This window comes from Schistocerca nitens, chromosome 3 (assembly GCF_023898315.1).
Source record: "Schistocerca nitens isolate TAMUIC-IGC-003100 chromosome 3, iqSchNite1.1, whole genome shotgun sequence".
Lineage (NCBI taxonomy): Eukaryota > Metazoa > Arthropoda > Insecta > Orthoptera > Acrididae > Schistocerca > Schistocerca nitens.
Window position 1 is genome coordinate 603238299 of NC_064616.1, and position 15794 is coordinate 603254092.

Genomic DNA, 15794 nt, shown 5'->3' on the forward strand with positions numbered 1-15794 from the left:
AGAATTATGTACAAACAGAGATACATTATTTAGTCCATTCTCTTAACTTATGTCAGATTTAGCTCTTAAGACGTTTTCCATTTTTCATTTGTGTATATTCCACACGATCGTGATTATACCATTTTCAAGTGATAGCTGTAGCAAAATAAAATGCTTAAAGACCGTTTCAAATTTAAGAATACATTCTGTTCCTAAGGTATTTCATAAAAATTTATTTTTTTTAAGTTCAGCTTTCGCAACCTCACGCTGAAGTGTTCAATGCTTCGTGACTTTTAAGATAACACTGTCCTCATGTCAACAGTTTTTATATTCCAAGTGAGTAATAAGACAGTTTTTAATTTTATTTTTATTTCAGTTCCTCACGAAGGGGCAGACTGGCAGCGATAAAACGGCTAATTAGTCATAGGTTACACAACTTGGAATGATGTTTTAAAACACATAAAAGCAGATAGCAATAAATGATTGTTTTAAAAATACATTGGTGAACAATATTAGTGATTTTACATCAATCAGATAACAATAAATGTAGGAGCACACACTAGTTGCCAAAGTTGTTTCGCGTACGCTGCAGAAGTTGCGCTCGGAAGCCCTTATACATCCTTCATACAGTCCCGTTCTCTCCCCGCCCGAAGTCCATGTTTTTGGTGCACTGAAAAAAGACATACGTGTCCGTTGATTTGCTTCGAACGAAGAGATGCACACCTGAGTACAATCATGGTTCGTAGGCAACCGCAAACATAAATGGGATACGTGTACTAATAGTTATGGCGATTACTTTTGAAATCATAAATAGTTTACTTTCTCCATCTACCTCGTTTTCACTTGATTGGTCCTTATTCAGTTAAAATATAATCACTGATGATAATATAAATGATGCTATATTGATGCTGGTGATGCATGAAAATGATCATGGTCATAACGGAGGTATAATGATGGCTATAACAATGGGGTGCTGTGGAACAAAACGACAGAGTGGGAGTTGGTTGAAATTCCAGTGCTAGGGATGGATAAGGCAGCAAGGCACGTGGAAGGTAGAATATGGATGTAGTGGCGCACCAGGATATGTGGATTGGTGACTAATGGGTTGAATAATGGGTACCGGTACTAGGTTTTACGATTAATGTATTGTATCCAAAGGTGACCAATGAAGAGAAAAAGGTATGCAGATGAGTTGGGGTAGTTTGCATGTTTGGGAAGTTAGGTGTATGTGGATGGCGAGGAGGTGTGGGATTCCACGCAGGATTTCAAAGGACTTGTAGAATTTACGGGAGGCAGAGATTTAAGCAACGTTGGCGCATGTGAGGAGAGGGTGTATGAGACATTTATGGGTGAAGATAATGATATAAGGATGTAGATCCCAGGTGCAGCCTGTTACTAGTTTTAGACTGGTTTAATCGGTTCCGGGCTTTGCATTGGATGATAAGGAAATGTGCATCCTGTTAGTTTTCCGTCGAGCGGTGGTGCAAATACTTTACTGTGTTAGACATAGGGATCTGTTGATTGTAGATTAAGAGATGGGAATCTGGTAGATGGGAACGTAAAGTGGTGTGACCAAAGATGGTGGCTTGGATTTTTTGTGGATTTACTTGAAGTTTCCACGTATTACACAACCCGATAAAGAGATTCAAGTGGCGTTTGAGGCAGACATGGGAGAGTTGATGGGTGTGGTGAGTGACTAGGTAGGTAGAGTCGTCAGAATATTGTAGCATACTAGGGTTGGTGGTTTGGGGATGTTTGCAGTGTACAGGATATAAATGAGGTGAAATACGATAGAGTCTTTTTGTAGGCTGCAGATACCTCGACTTGCAGCATAGGGTGGTTGGGTTTCGGATTTCGCAGAATAGGTCAGGAGTCCACTAGACGAAAGAGCCGGCTACACGGGTAGCACGGGCTGTGTCGCCTGAACTGCGCAATTTTTTAGCTTAGAGGGTCCCGAGGAAACGCAAAAGGGTTTCAGTCTCAAAGGCTACAGGTCGATCTCAGGAAGAAAGTATATCCACAAACATCGGTATAGCAGTTGTAAATTGTCGTAGGTGTGTTGAGAAAGTACCAGAGCTGCAAGCGCTAATAGAAAGCATTGATGCTCAAATCGTTATAGGTACTGAACACTGGCTGCAACCGGAGATAAGTTCTGCCGAAATTTTTGCGAAGGACCTAACAGTGTTCAGAAAGGATAGGCTAAACACAATTGGTGGTGGTGTGTTTGTTACCATTAGAAATAGTTTATCTTATAGCGAAATTGAAGTTGATAGTTCCTGTGAGTTATTCGGGATTGAGGTCATTCTTGGCAACAGGAATAAAATAATAACTGGATCCTTTCCGACCTTCCAACTCAGAGGATACAATTTGCTGAAAGGTTCAAAGAAAACTTGAGTCAATATTCAAACACGTACCATTACAGCTGGTGGTGACTTCAATTTACACTCGACATTTTGGCGAAAATACACGTTTAAATCCTGAGGTACGCATAAAACATCATCCGAAATTATGCTAAACGCATTCTCTGAAAAAATTTTCTAGCAGTTACATTCATGAGACCACTCGAATAGTAAAAGGTTGTGAAAACACTCTTGACCTCTTAGCAGCAAATAATCCAGAGCTAATAACGGACGTCGAAATGGGTACAGGGATTAGTGAACCCAGGGTAGTAGTAGCGAGAATGAATATTGTAAATCCCAAATTTTCCAAAAAGAAACGAAAAATATAACTATTCAAAAAAGAAGATAAAAATTTACTCGACGCCTTCCTGAAAGAAAATATCTACTCCTTCCAAATTAACAACGTACCAGTAAGTGTAGGCCAGATGTGGTTTGAATTCAATGAAATAGAATAGGCAATTGAGAGATTTGTACCAAATAAATTAATAAACCATGGAGCTGATCCCCCTTGGTACACAAAACGGGTCAGAACACTGTTGTAGAAACAACGAAAAAAGTATGCCAAATTTAAAGGAAGGCAAAATATCCAAGATTGGCTATCGTTTACAGAAGCTCGAAATTTAGCGCGGACTTCAATGCGATATGCTGACAATAATTTTCAAAACGAAACTTTGACTCGAAACTTGGTAGAAAATTCAAAGAGATTATGGTCATATGCAAAGTTTGCTAGCGGAAAGACTCAATCAGTGCTTTCTCTGAGCGATGGCAATGGAGATACTATCGAAGACAGTGCTGCCAAAACAGAGTTACTAAATACAGCCTTCCGTATTTCCCTCCCCAAATAAGATGGAGTAAATATTCCAGATTTCGGATCACGAACAACTGTCATTATGAGTAACTTAGAAGTAGATATCCTCAGAGTAGTGAAGCAACTTAGCCGGCCACTGTGGCCGAGTAGTTCTAGGCACTTCAGTTCGGAACCGCGCTGCTGCTACGGTCGCAGGTTCGAATCCGGCCGCGGGCGTGGATGTGTGTGATGTCCTTAGGTTAGTTAGGTTTAAGTAGTTCTAAGTGTAGGGGACTGATGACCACACATGTTAAGTCCCATAGCGCCATTTGAACCATTTTAGCAAAGCAACTTAAATCACTTAATAAAAGCAAGTCTCTCGTTCCAGACCCTATACCAATTAGGCTCCTTTCAAATAGTGGCTCAAATGGCTCTGAACACTATGGGACTTAACTTCTGAGGTCATCAGTCCCCTAGGCTTAGAATTATTTACGCCTAACTAACCTAAGGACATCACACACATTCATGCCCGATTCGAACCTGCGACCATAGCGGTCGCGCGGTCCCAGACTGAAGCGCCTAGAACCGCTCGGACACTCCGGCCGGCAAAACTGGAGATACTGACAGGTTTCAGATAGATTATATAATGGTAAGACAGAGATTTAGGAACCAGGTTTTAAATTATAAGACATTTACAATGGCGGATGTGGACACTGACCACAATCTATTGGGTATGAAATGTAGATTAAAACTGAAGAAACTGCAAAAAGGTGGCAATTTAAGGAGATGGGACCTGGATAAACTGACTAAACCCAGGGAGAGCATAAGGGAACAATTCACAAGAATGGGGGAAAGAAATACAGTAGAAGAAGAATGGGTAGCTTTGAGGGATGAAGTAGTGAAGGCAGCAGAGGGTCAAATAGGTAAAAAGACGAGGGCTAGTAGAAATCCTTGGGTAACAGAAGAAATATTGAATTTAATTGATAAAAGGAGAAAATATAAAAATGCAGTAAATGAAGCAGGCAAAAAGGAATACAAACGTCTCAAAAATGACATCGACAGGAAGTGCAAAATGGCTAAGCAGGGATGGCTAGAGGACAAATGTAAGGATGTAGATGCTTATCTCACTAGGGGTAAGATAGATACTGCATACAGGAAAATTAAAGAGACCTTTGGAGAAAAGAGAACCACTTGTATGAATATCAAGAGCTCAGATGGAAACCCAATTCTAAGCAAAGAAGGGAAAGCAGATTGGTGGAAGGAGTATACAAAGAGTCTATACAAGGACGATGTACTTGTGGGCAATATTATGGAAATGGAAGAGGATGTAGATGAAGATGAAATGGGAGATATGATATTGCGCGAAGAGTTTGACAGAGCACTGAAAGAACTGAGACGAAACAAGGCCCCCGGAGTAGACAACATTCCATTAGAACTACTGACAGCCTTGGGAGAGCCAGTCGTGACAAATCTCTACCATCTGGTGAGCAAAATGTATGAGACAGGCGAAACAGCCTCAGACTTCAAGAAGAGTATAATAATTTCAATCCCAAAGAAAGCAGGTGTTGACAGATGTGAAAATTACCGAACTATCAGTTTAATAAGTCACGGCTGCAAAATACTAATGCGAATTCTTTACAGACGAATGGAAAAACTGGTAGAAGCGGACCTCGGGGCAGATCAGTTTGGATTCCGTAGGAATGTTGGAACACGTGAGGCTATACTGACCCTACGACTTATCTTAGAAAATAGATTAAGGAAAGGCAAACCTACGTTTCTAGCATTTGTAGACTTGGAGAAAGCTTTTTACAATGTTGACTGGAATACTCTCTTTCAAATTCTGAAGGTGGCAGAAGTAAAATACAGGGAGCGAAAGGCTATTTACAATTTGTACAGAAACCAGATGGCAGGTATAAGAGTCGAGGGACATGAAAGAGAAGCAGTGGTTGGGAAGGGAGTGAGACAGGGGTGTAGCCTCTCCCCGATGTTATTCAGTCTGAATATTGAGCAAGCAGTAAACGAAACAAAAGAAAAATTCGGAATAGGTATTAAAATCCATGAAGAAGAAATAAAACTTTGAGGTTCGCCGATGACATTGTAATTCTGTCAGACACAGCAAAGGACTTGGAAGAGCAGTTGAACGGAATGGACAGTGTCTTGAAAGGAGGATATAAGATGAACATCAACAAAAGCAAAACGAGGATAATGGAATGTAGTCGAGTTAACACGGGTGATGCTGAGGGAATCAGATTAGGAAATGAGACACTTAAAGTAGTAAAGGAGTTTTGCTATTTGGGGAGCAAAATAACTGATGATGGTCGAAGTAGAGATGATATAAAACGTAGACTGGCAATGGCAAGGAAAGCGTTTCTGAAGAAGAGGAATTTGTTAACATCGAGTATAGATTTAAGTGTCAGGAAGTCGTTTCTGAAAGTATTTGTATAGAGTGTAGCCATGTATGGAAGTGAAACATGGACGATAAATAGTTTGGGCAAGAAGAGAATAGAAGCTTTTGAAATGTGGTGCTACAGAAGAACGTTGAAGATTAGATGGGTAGATCACATAACTAATGAGGATGTATTGAATAGGATTGGGGAGAAGAGGACTTTGTGGCACAACTTGACTAGAAGAAGGGATCGGTTGGTAAGACATGTTCTGAGGCATCAAGGGATCACCAATTTAGTATTGTAAGGCAGCGTGGAGAGTAAAAATCGCAGAGGGAGACCAAGAGATGAATACACTAAGCAGATTCAGAAGGATGTAGGCTGCAGTACGTACTGGGAAATGAAGCAGCTTGCACAGGATACAGTAGCATGGAGAGCTGCATCAAACCAGTCTCAGGACTGAAGACCACAACAACAACCTAAGAAGCGGCATATAGTGAAATTATGTGCTTATTGAACATCGTCTCAGTTATGTTACTGGATTCGTGATTTGCTGTCACAGAGGTCACAGTTCGTAGTAACTGACGGAAAGTCATCGAGTAAAACAGAAGTGATTTCTTGCATTCACCAAGGTAGTGTTATAGGACCTCTGCTGTTCCTTATCTATACACACTATTTAGGAGACAATCTGAGCAACCGCCTTGTTTGCAGATGACTCTGTGTTTTATCGTCTATTAAAGTCATCAGAATATCAAAAGAAAATTGCAAAATGAGTTAGACAAGATATCAGTTTGATGCGAAAATCAGTTCAAATTCAAATGCCTCTGAGCACTATGGGACTCAACATCTGAGGTCATCTGTCCCATAGAACTTAGAACTACTTAAACCTAACTAACCTAAGGACATCACACATATCCATGCCCGAAGCAGGATTCGAACCTGCGACCGTAGTGGTCGCGCGGTTCCAGACTGATGTACCTAGAACCGCTCCGGCACAGCGGCCGGAGCGAAAACTGGCAGTTGACCCTAAATAATGAAATGTGTGAGGTCATCCACATGAGTGCTAAAAGGAATCCGTTAGACTTCGTTTACACAATAAATCAATCAAATCTAAAGGCCGTCAAGTCAACTAAATACCTAGGAATTACAGTTAAGAACAACTTAAATTGGAAAGAACACATAGAAAATGTTGTGGGGAAGGCGAACCAAAGACTGCGTTTTATTGGCAGAACACTTAGCAGATGTAACAGATCTACTGAAGAGACTGCCTGCACTACGCTTGTCCGTCCTCGTCTGGAGTACTGGTGCGCGGTGCGGGATCCTTACCGAATAGGATTAACGGAGTACATCGAGAAAGTTTAAAGAAGAGCAGCACGTTTGGTATTATCGAGAAAAAGTCAAGATAGTGTCACTGTCGTGATACGGGATGTGGGCGTTTTTCGTTGCGGCGGAATCTTCTCACGATATTTCAATCACCAGCTCTCTCCTCCGAAAACGAAAGCGTTTTGTTGACGTCCACCTACACAGGGAGAAACGATCATCATAATAAAATAAGGGAAATCAGAGCTCGCGCGGAAAGATGTAGGTGTTCGTTTTTTCCGCGCACTGTTCGATATTAAAATAATACAGTATTATTGTGAAGCTGGTTCGATGAATCCTCTCCCAGGACTTAAGTGAGATTTGCAGAGTATCCCTGTAGATATAGATGTAGATTTAGATTTACAGAGGGTGATTCAGAATTCCTATTACAGGGTTCTGAGGGCTATAGAGCGGACATACTAAATAAGTTTCAAGATCTGACCACTTTCAATCTCCCGCTTCAGTGTACGCTCACAAGTTGAGAAGATGGCACCGTCGTCAGTCCCTGTTGTAATTATGACATCACGTAACACCTTCTTCGGACTACAACGGCTGTGAGAAACTTGTGAGTCCGAAACTGCGAGGGATGGCTGAGGTGTTCCACGGACGTGCTGCACTCTCGACTATGATGAGGACGTCCTTTGTCACGCAGAAGAGAATCCGAGGGCGGGTAGTCGAAACATTGCCCATGCTGTGTGCTCCAACAGCACACATTTCAGAGCTCATGGTCCCCGCTGGTCCCCGCTGAAAGCGATTCGCTGCTCAAATTGATTTTACATCCAAACGGAACATTTCCGGATATGGGTTCGCTATCAAAATTTCATGTATTAAGTCCCCTCTACAACCTCTAGATGCCTGTAATGGGTATTTTGAATCACCCTGTACAAAATAATATAGCACTTCTCTAAAACGAGAATATTACATCACGTGTTATCACGGTCCACGCGGCTCACCCCGTCGGAGGTTCGAGTCCTCCCTCGGGCATGGGTGTGTGTGTTGTCCATAGTCCATAGCGTAAGTTAGTTTAAGTTAGATTAAGTAGTGTGTGAGCTTAGGGATCGATGACCTAAGCAGTTTGGTCCCATAAGATCTTACCACAAATTTACAAAAAAATATTACGTCAAACCGGCTGTCTAAGCAAGAATTTACTCAACATCTTGTAAACCCATTATTTACTGTAATAATTGCTATCGAATCCATGTCATCTGTACACATAATTTCCGCTGTGCGTCCATCAAGTTTGACCAACATTCTCGTTTTAGTGAAATACGAAGTTCTATACAAATTGTAGTATCATTGCCACAGATACTACTACAATGCCGCGCCAACACAAGGTTGGCAGCCCGTCGTCTGCTGAGCACAGCGCACTCTAGCGGGCTGTGCAGCTCGACGAAACTGGAGTGTGCCTCGTTCTCTTCTTACAAGGGAACCTCCCCATCGCACCCCCCTCAGATTCAGTTATAAGTTGGCACAGTGGATAGGTCTTGAAAAACTGAACACAGATCAATCGAGAAAACAGGAATAAGTTGTGTGGAACTATGAAAAAATAAGCAAAATATGCAAACTGAGTAGTCCATGTGCAAGATATGCAACATCAGGGAGAGTGTGCGCTCAGGAGCGCTGCGGTCCCGTGGTTAGCGTGAGCGGCTGAGAAACGAGAGGTCCTTGGTTCAAGTCTTCCCTCGAGTGAAAAGTTTACTTTCTTTATTTTCGTAAAGTTATGGTCTGTCCGTTCGTTCATTGACGTCTCTGTTCACTATAATAAGTTTAGTGCCTGTGTTTTGGGACCGCACCGCAAAACCGTGCGATTAGTAGACGAAAGGACGTGCCTCTCCAACGGGAACCGAAAACATTTGATCCCTAGGTCATAGGTCGACCGATTCCTCCACAGAAAAACACGTCTGATATGTTCTATACGACACTGGTGACGGCATGTGCGTCACATGACAGGAATATATTGTCCACCCACCTAACTTGCACACTTGGCGAATGGGTAAAAAGATTCTTCTACCTTGCCCGATTTAGGTTTCCCAAAAAGTGATGAAAACATAAGAGTTTGTCATATAAACTGAATATAAAAAATTAAACTTTTCACTCGAGGGAAGACTTGAACCAAGGACCTCTCCTTACGCAGCTGCTCACGCTAACCACGGGACCACGGCGCTCGGGAGCTTATACTATCCTTGATGTTGCCTATCTTGCGCATGGTCTACTCAGTTTGTATATTTTGCTTATTTTTTTCATAGTTCCACACAACTTCTTCCTGTTTTCTCGATTGATCTGTGTTCAGTTTTTCAAGGCCTATCCACTGTGCCAACTTATAACTAAATCTGAAGGGGAGTGCGATGGGGAGGTTCCCTTGTTAGCTAGATTTCAACATAGGCAGACGCACTTCCATAATCGGCCCTCAGCCAGTTCTGTAATGTTTGCATTGATTGTCTGAGGCGGGCGCATCAGGCTTAGTTCCTGAGAATATGTTGTATTAGTTCATGGTATTCCATGTTACGAGATTGTCAGTTCATAGCCGCAGCTGCACTCCTACAAACTACTGAAGATAAGTAATTTCATTGTACTATGTGTTTCTTGAATAATAATCCTTCTCTCTAACAGTGTGCCGTACCGCATATTATTGCAACCTGGACTCCTTCAGCTCCTATCAACTCGACCTCCTACTTATTTGCATTTAGTAACGAGCTGAAAACACCCACGCGTTTTGTGCCTCTAAACAGTGAGACACAATACAAATGATGAAGACTGTTGTGTTATTACACACACGGGATATATAAACATGATGTACGTGAGGACAGGGTCCTCTTAAGGACTTACCAAGAACGATGTGCAGTATAAACGCACTAGTGATGCAGCAAGAGCTAGAATTGGTTTAAAAAACAAGTTTATATTTATGAAGTGTTGTGAGAACAAAATGTACTCTTAAAGCTTAACTGGTCTTCACGTAGTTTATGTTGTTGCAGCTATCACCTGAAAATGGCACAACAGGCTGAAATCGTAATCGTCCTGAATAAAAATATTTAATAAGAGTCCGTCGGGAAACAGCATCCTTTCTGAAACAGCTGTAAATGTTATTTCGGGAAGAGTACAAGAGAGTGTGTTCAGCGTTTATGACCGCTGTGCGAAGGACCCAGAATCAGTTCCCGATATTGTCAGAGATTTTTCCTTGGTGGGAGGACTAGGACGCTGTGTATTCAGCCGTGTGATACCAATTGAGGAGAAAAGCTTCTCTCATAGAATCAATACTGTTTCAGAACAAAACTCTCGTGCGAAGCAGCCAGCTTCATTCAGACACACATTGCATACAACAGATGCAGATGAACAAGAGTACTGCGTCTTCAAAGATTTCCCCAAGGCGTTCCACACCGTAAAACATCGTCGATTACTGTGGGGGGGATTAAAGGGACCAGACTGCTACGGTCATCGGTCGTCGATTACTGACCAAGATACGATCATACGGAGAATCTTCGCAAACACGTGACTGGCTTCAGTAATATTTAACTAATAGAAGCCATCAAGTTGTATTGGACAGCGAATTTCAACACAAACGAAATTAACGGAGGGTGTGCTACACGAAAGAGTAATGGGATCTCTAATGTTTTCAATATACATAAAAGATTTATGAGACTGGGTCAGCAACACGTAAGACTGTTAGCTGACGATGCAGTTGTGTACAAGGAAGTATCGTAGTTGGACGATCGTAAGGAATTACAGAAAGGTTTGGACAAAATTTCGCCTTGGTTTAATGAATGGCAGCTCTTCTCGTATGTGGATAAATGTAAGATAAGGCCTATAAGAAAGAGAAGGAACGGTATAGTATCTGATTACAAGATTAGTGGTGAACATCACATGGGACAAATATTTAGTAGTGACGCGAAGAAATGATGTGAAATGGGACGATATAGTTTAATGAGTGTTATGGAAGCCGAATGGCAGACTTAGATTTTCTGGAAGGGTTCTGGCAAAGTGCTGTGCATCTGCAAAGATAATCACGTACAAGACTCCAGTGTCACCAATTCTACAATATGTTCCAGTGATTAGAGTAGCGTGGAAGGCTTAAACCAGAAGTGTGGGTTTGAGGGAAGGTTTAGGAGGGGGTTGTTCAACGATCATTCTTTATGTTTTCTTGAATAACTTGAAAACCTCAGCTTCTGTCGAAAATATGTACCGGTACAAAATAGCATTAAGTTTCCTACAGAGAAAGGTCTTGACTTTTTCCCTCTAGAACTGATAATTTCCGTGTTGCATGGGATGGAAAAACTACGGTACAATGAAAATAGTGCTTTAATGGTATACAGTTTATGTTTATTGTCAAATGAAGTTGGTTAAGAACAAATACTAAATATGTGTACCATATCTTAGTGCAATAGAACTGCATCACGGAATAAATTGTGTTCTGGAAGTGTAACAGGGTGGAAAAGGATGGAGGGGGGAATGGAGGTTAGCGGCATGAAAGAAGGCAGGTCGCCAGGTTGTGGTCATGCACTTCACTTCTTTATAGGTTTGTAAACTTACGAGACAGCAGGCGATTTCCCGTTCTCTCTACCGCAATACGTCACAAAAAGCAACTACGTGGTGTTTCACAAATTTAAACCGACACTTCCGCAGCTCGCCTTATGATTCATTGGTGGCGCAGTCTGCAGACATAACCAGGGCGTTTATTTTCCACAAACTGCGTTAACACACCAGAGAATACGGATGTTAGTTATTAACAATACTAGGGCAAGAATGGTCATGGACGGAATCTAACTAAATCTCTGCACCCTGTTCTACACTGCTAGAGGCAAACTGATTTTTAGTTGCGACTTAGCCTGCGCAAGGGCTTCGAGCGCTGAAATCATGGAAAATGAGTTCAGGAAATCGACCTTACGTTTCAACTTTTGTGTCGGACGCTCTGGCGGCCCTTCAGTCCAGAACCGCGCTGCTGCTACGGTCCTAGGTTCGAATCCTGCCTCGGGCATGGTTGTGTGTGATGTCCTTAGGTTAGTTAGGTTTAAGTAGTTCTACGTCTAGGGGTCTGATGACCTCTTATGTTAAGTCCCATAGTGCTTAGAGACGTTTGAACCAGTTTCAACTTTTGTCTGAAATATACACGACCGAAAGCCTTAGATGTGGAACGTTTCCTGTCTGACGAGGCGAAGATCCCGCCATAGGAGCTTCTGGGCATCCACCTCTCGATTCTCAGTTTACGTTAAAATGATCAATGACGTTGCATGCTTATGCGTTTTAAATACATGCTACCAAACAGGGACTCCTACTTCGGCGCTGTTCATGATCATAAGACAGAACGCTTGGCCCACTTCCGCACATACCCTGTTCTTAACGGGGTGCGTCAGGTCACAACTGATCTGCGTAACCATGTTCCGACTTACGGTATAGCAGTGCCGGTGTTATACTGATGACGATGTACTGCGGCGACCACAGCCGTTACTAAACACATCAGATGGGTTCGCAATTGCGAATAATGACTACCTTCAGCTGTAGAACGAAATGACGCCAATGAAAATTTCTGCCGGACTGGGACTCGAACCCGGATTTCCCGCTTATCGCGAGCGGTCGCCTTACCATTTGACTATTCGTGCACGACTCACTGCCAGACCCGAACTTCCATATGTTCAAATGGTTCAAATGGCTCTGAGCACTATGGGACTTAACGTCTATGATCATCAGTCCCCTAGAACTTAGAACTACTTAAACCTAACTAACCTAAGGACATCACAAACATCCATGCCCGAGGCAGGATTCGAACCTGCGACCGTAGCAGTCACGCGGTTCCAGACTGAAGAGCCTAGAACCGCACGGCCACACCGGCCGGCAACTTCCATATGTCGTCAACCCTACTCCTACCTTTTCTGATCTGTAAGGGAATACACATAGTGGTTGTGCAAAGGCAGATCTTAGACGTATGGTTGACGACAGATGGAAGTTTGGGTCTGGCTGTGAGTCGCTGACGGATAGCCAAATGGTAAGGCGACCGCTCGCGATAAGCGGGAAATCCGGGTTCGAGTCCTGGTCCGACACAAATTTTCATCGTCGTCATTCCGTTCTACAGCTGATGGTAGTCATTATTCGCAACTGCGAATTCATCTGATATGTTCTGTCTTATCTGACCGTCAGCGGATGTCGAGCCCTAATCATGTACGACGGACAGCCGCGTACTAGTTGTGGTTGCGGAAAAGAGGACCACATCAGATCTGAATGTCTGCAGCCATTGATAACGCCGTTACCAACTGTAGGAGTGGTACTTCCCTCGTCGTATACGATACTTTCGGTCACATTTGCGACGGAGCTCAAGTCGCCGCGGCCGCCCGGCTGTTCTCGGTTCAAATGGCTCCGATCACTATGGGACTTAACATCTATGCTCATCAGTCCCCTATAACTCAGAACTACTTAAACCTAACTAACCTAAGGACATCACACAACACCCAGTCATCACGAGGCAGAGAAAATCCCTGACCCCGCCGGGAATCGAACCCGGTAACCAGGGCGCGGGAAGCGAGAACGCTACCGCACGACCACGAGCTGCGGACGCTGTTCTCGGAATTACGTGAACAGTTTGATGGATAGTGTTCCGATCCTCCCTGAACCGGTTATGGATGAGGTGACTGACGATGTGACTTTAGCCATATCCTCAGTTCCAGTGGTTGCTCCAGCTGCGTCTGTGGCCGACGCTGATGTCGAGCGTGACTCCTGGGTCAACTCTCTAGTTGTCCCGACGGCGACCTTTATGCCTGACCTGCGCTGACCTGCGCGACTCCCTCCCGTCTTCTGACACGGAAGGACCAGTGCGAAAATAACGATCCCCTGAATGACGCAAAAGGAGGCGTACGACGTCGGAACGGAACTCTCCTCCCTGTCGAGGTGATACACTAGCTATTGAGCGAATCAACGTTTCAGTGTCTGAGACCCGGGACGACGGCGTCGTCAGTGCGTCTCTGAACCGGCGGGCCACAGTGGCTCTCACATTGACGGACGGAATGACCCTCTCTACCGAAGAAAGAACGAAGTCAGCCTATCTGGCGGTGTCGGAATGCATTGAAAATATTGATACCACGGCGACGGAGTCACCGCTGGTTTGGGGGGAGGATCTTGGAGAAACAGCAGGTCCCGTATAGGAGTCTCCGCCATTCACAAGGAGGCTACTTGCTGAAGTCGACTTCTGCGCCGGGCAAGGGGCAAACAAATGATATAGGCTTTGGAACCAGACATTGCCCTGTTACAGGAGGTGCATTTATCAGCGCTACCACGGATAGCGGGATACGACTTCTATGCCTCTTATGGCGATCACCTTAGGCGTGGAGTGGCGGTGTATGTTCGCAAAGGCATCCTGATTAACGACGTCATGTATCTCCTGTTTGCCAGTGGTATAGCTTTTAAGATTCACTCCACGGGTCACTAATGTTGTGAGGTGGCTATAATTTCGCACCTTACAAGCACTCATCTACATACTTTGCCGTAACCTACAACCACAATTAGGTATCATTTGATAGGTTGTACATCGTATATATGAATATTTAAAGAAGACTGACATCGTCACGTACGCCTTGTAAGTAATTGTTAACCCTTTTGCGCGAAAGGTGACGCAGTGTCATTATTATCAAAATGCCATAATGAATGATTGCATATACCAGTACAGGTTGGAACGCCAGTGGAGATGAAACGGCAGATGAAACTCAAGCCTTGGGTAGAAGGCCCATACAGGTGTGTTGGTCCTGCTTAAACACAGGAAGTAACAAGACGGACGTTGGGGCACCTGAGCGCTGGAGAACAATAGAGTCGCAACCGGCCGGTCTTGTAGCTGGATCGGAAGGAAACCGGGAAGTCTGCAAATCTTGGACACAGCTGAAAGGAACAAGGTAGCGTCACCTCGGAAATCACGCAAGCTGGGTTATTTCCAAGGATTTTTACTCAGAAGCATACCATTGTATTCCGTAGTTTCGTGAAGATGATTTGCCTTCTGCAGTTACGAGGGAGGGGAGCCGAGTCTTGCTGGGAAGCCAGTGGTGAAGAGGAAGAAGTAATCCGTTTTGAGCGCCTGTGTGTGATGGTCGCTCAGTATCAGCTTTGTTGGAACAGGCGGACTTGCTGTCTTTGCTCTCAGGAGAGTTACAGTAAGACCGGTTAGGCACTGTACTGTTGCGAACTTACACGATTCTGGACTTCGTCTCTGGGCTGGAAGTCGTCGTTGAGTACGCAGCGTTCAGTGATTGAGAGCACTTCATCTGCCTATACTTACGTTGAGACGTTATTTGAACTCTGTTCTTGTGGCTGGGAGTTCGCGTTTCTCGTCTGTAGAACACAGAGAGGGGAAGACAGTATTAGAGTATATTAGTCAGAGGACCGCCTTCTGCCGTCCTAGTGTTTGAAAGAGTTTTATGTTGTGGCTGGAGTTTTTCCATCGTCGCAGACGTGTACGAGAACCATCACTCCGACGAACCGGACGCAGTACATACGGTGATATTGCTAATTGCTTCGGCTTATTAGGGCTATAAAGCTAAACAGCTGTGATCACGCTAGTTTATTTCCGCTGAGGTTCCACACCACCATAGGTCATCTTTGAAAGTAGTATCTTCTAGTGTTTGGTACGTAGATGATGTCAGTCATTTCGCGTTATTTAGATTGCGTGGCCATAAAAAGGGCAGAGTTGGGAAATTGATCAGAAATTTTAGCTAGAAAATATAGACATTTGTAATAAAGGGTTATTTTATAATCTACAATAAATGTATAACAAGAAACAACGTTTATAATTTAGTAGTATTAGTTGCCTTACTAATTCATTTAAGTTGAGGTCATAATTTATTTGTGAAAGAGCATTAAGAGATCCTAAGATCTGCTTCAGGGGGTAGTCAGATAGGTCCAATTCATCATTTTAGCGTA

At 43.4% G+C, this 15794-nt stretch overlaps 1 protein-coding gene across 1 annotated transcript in view; it reads right to left on the bottom strand.

Moving 5' to 3' along the window:
* The window catches only part of LOC126249354 (uncharacterized), a 107880-nt gene extending 95603 nt beyond the window's left edge, over positions 1–12277 (bottom strand). The window contains exon 1 of the mRNA XM_049951007.1: positions 12230–12277. Coding sequence (XP_049806964.1) covers positions 12230–12277 — 48 coding nt within the window. The remainder of the gene's footprint in view (positions 1–12229) is intronic.
* Positions 12278–15794: the final 3517 nt, after the last annotated feature.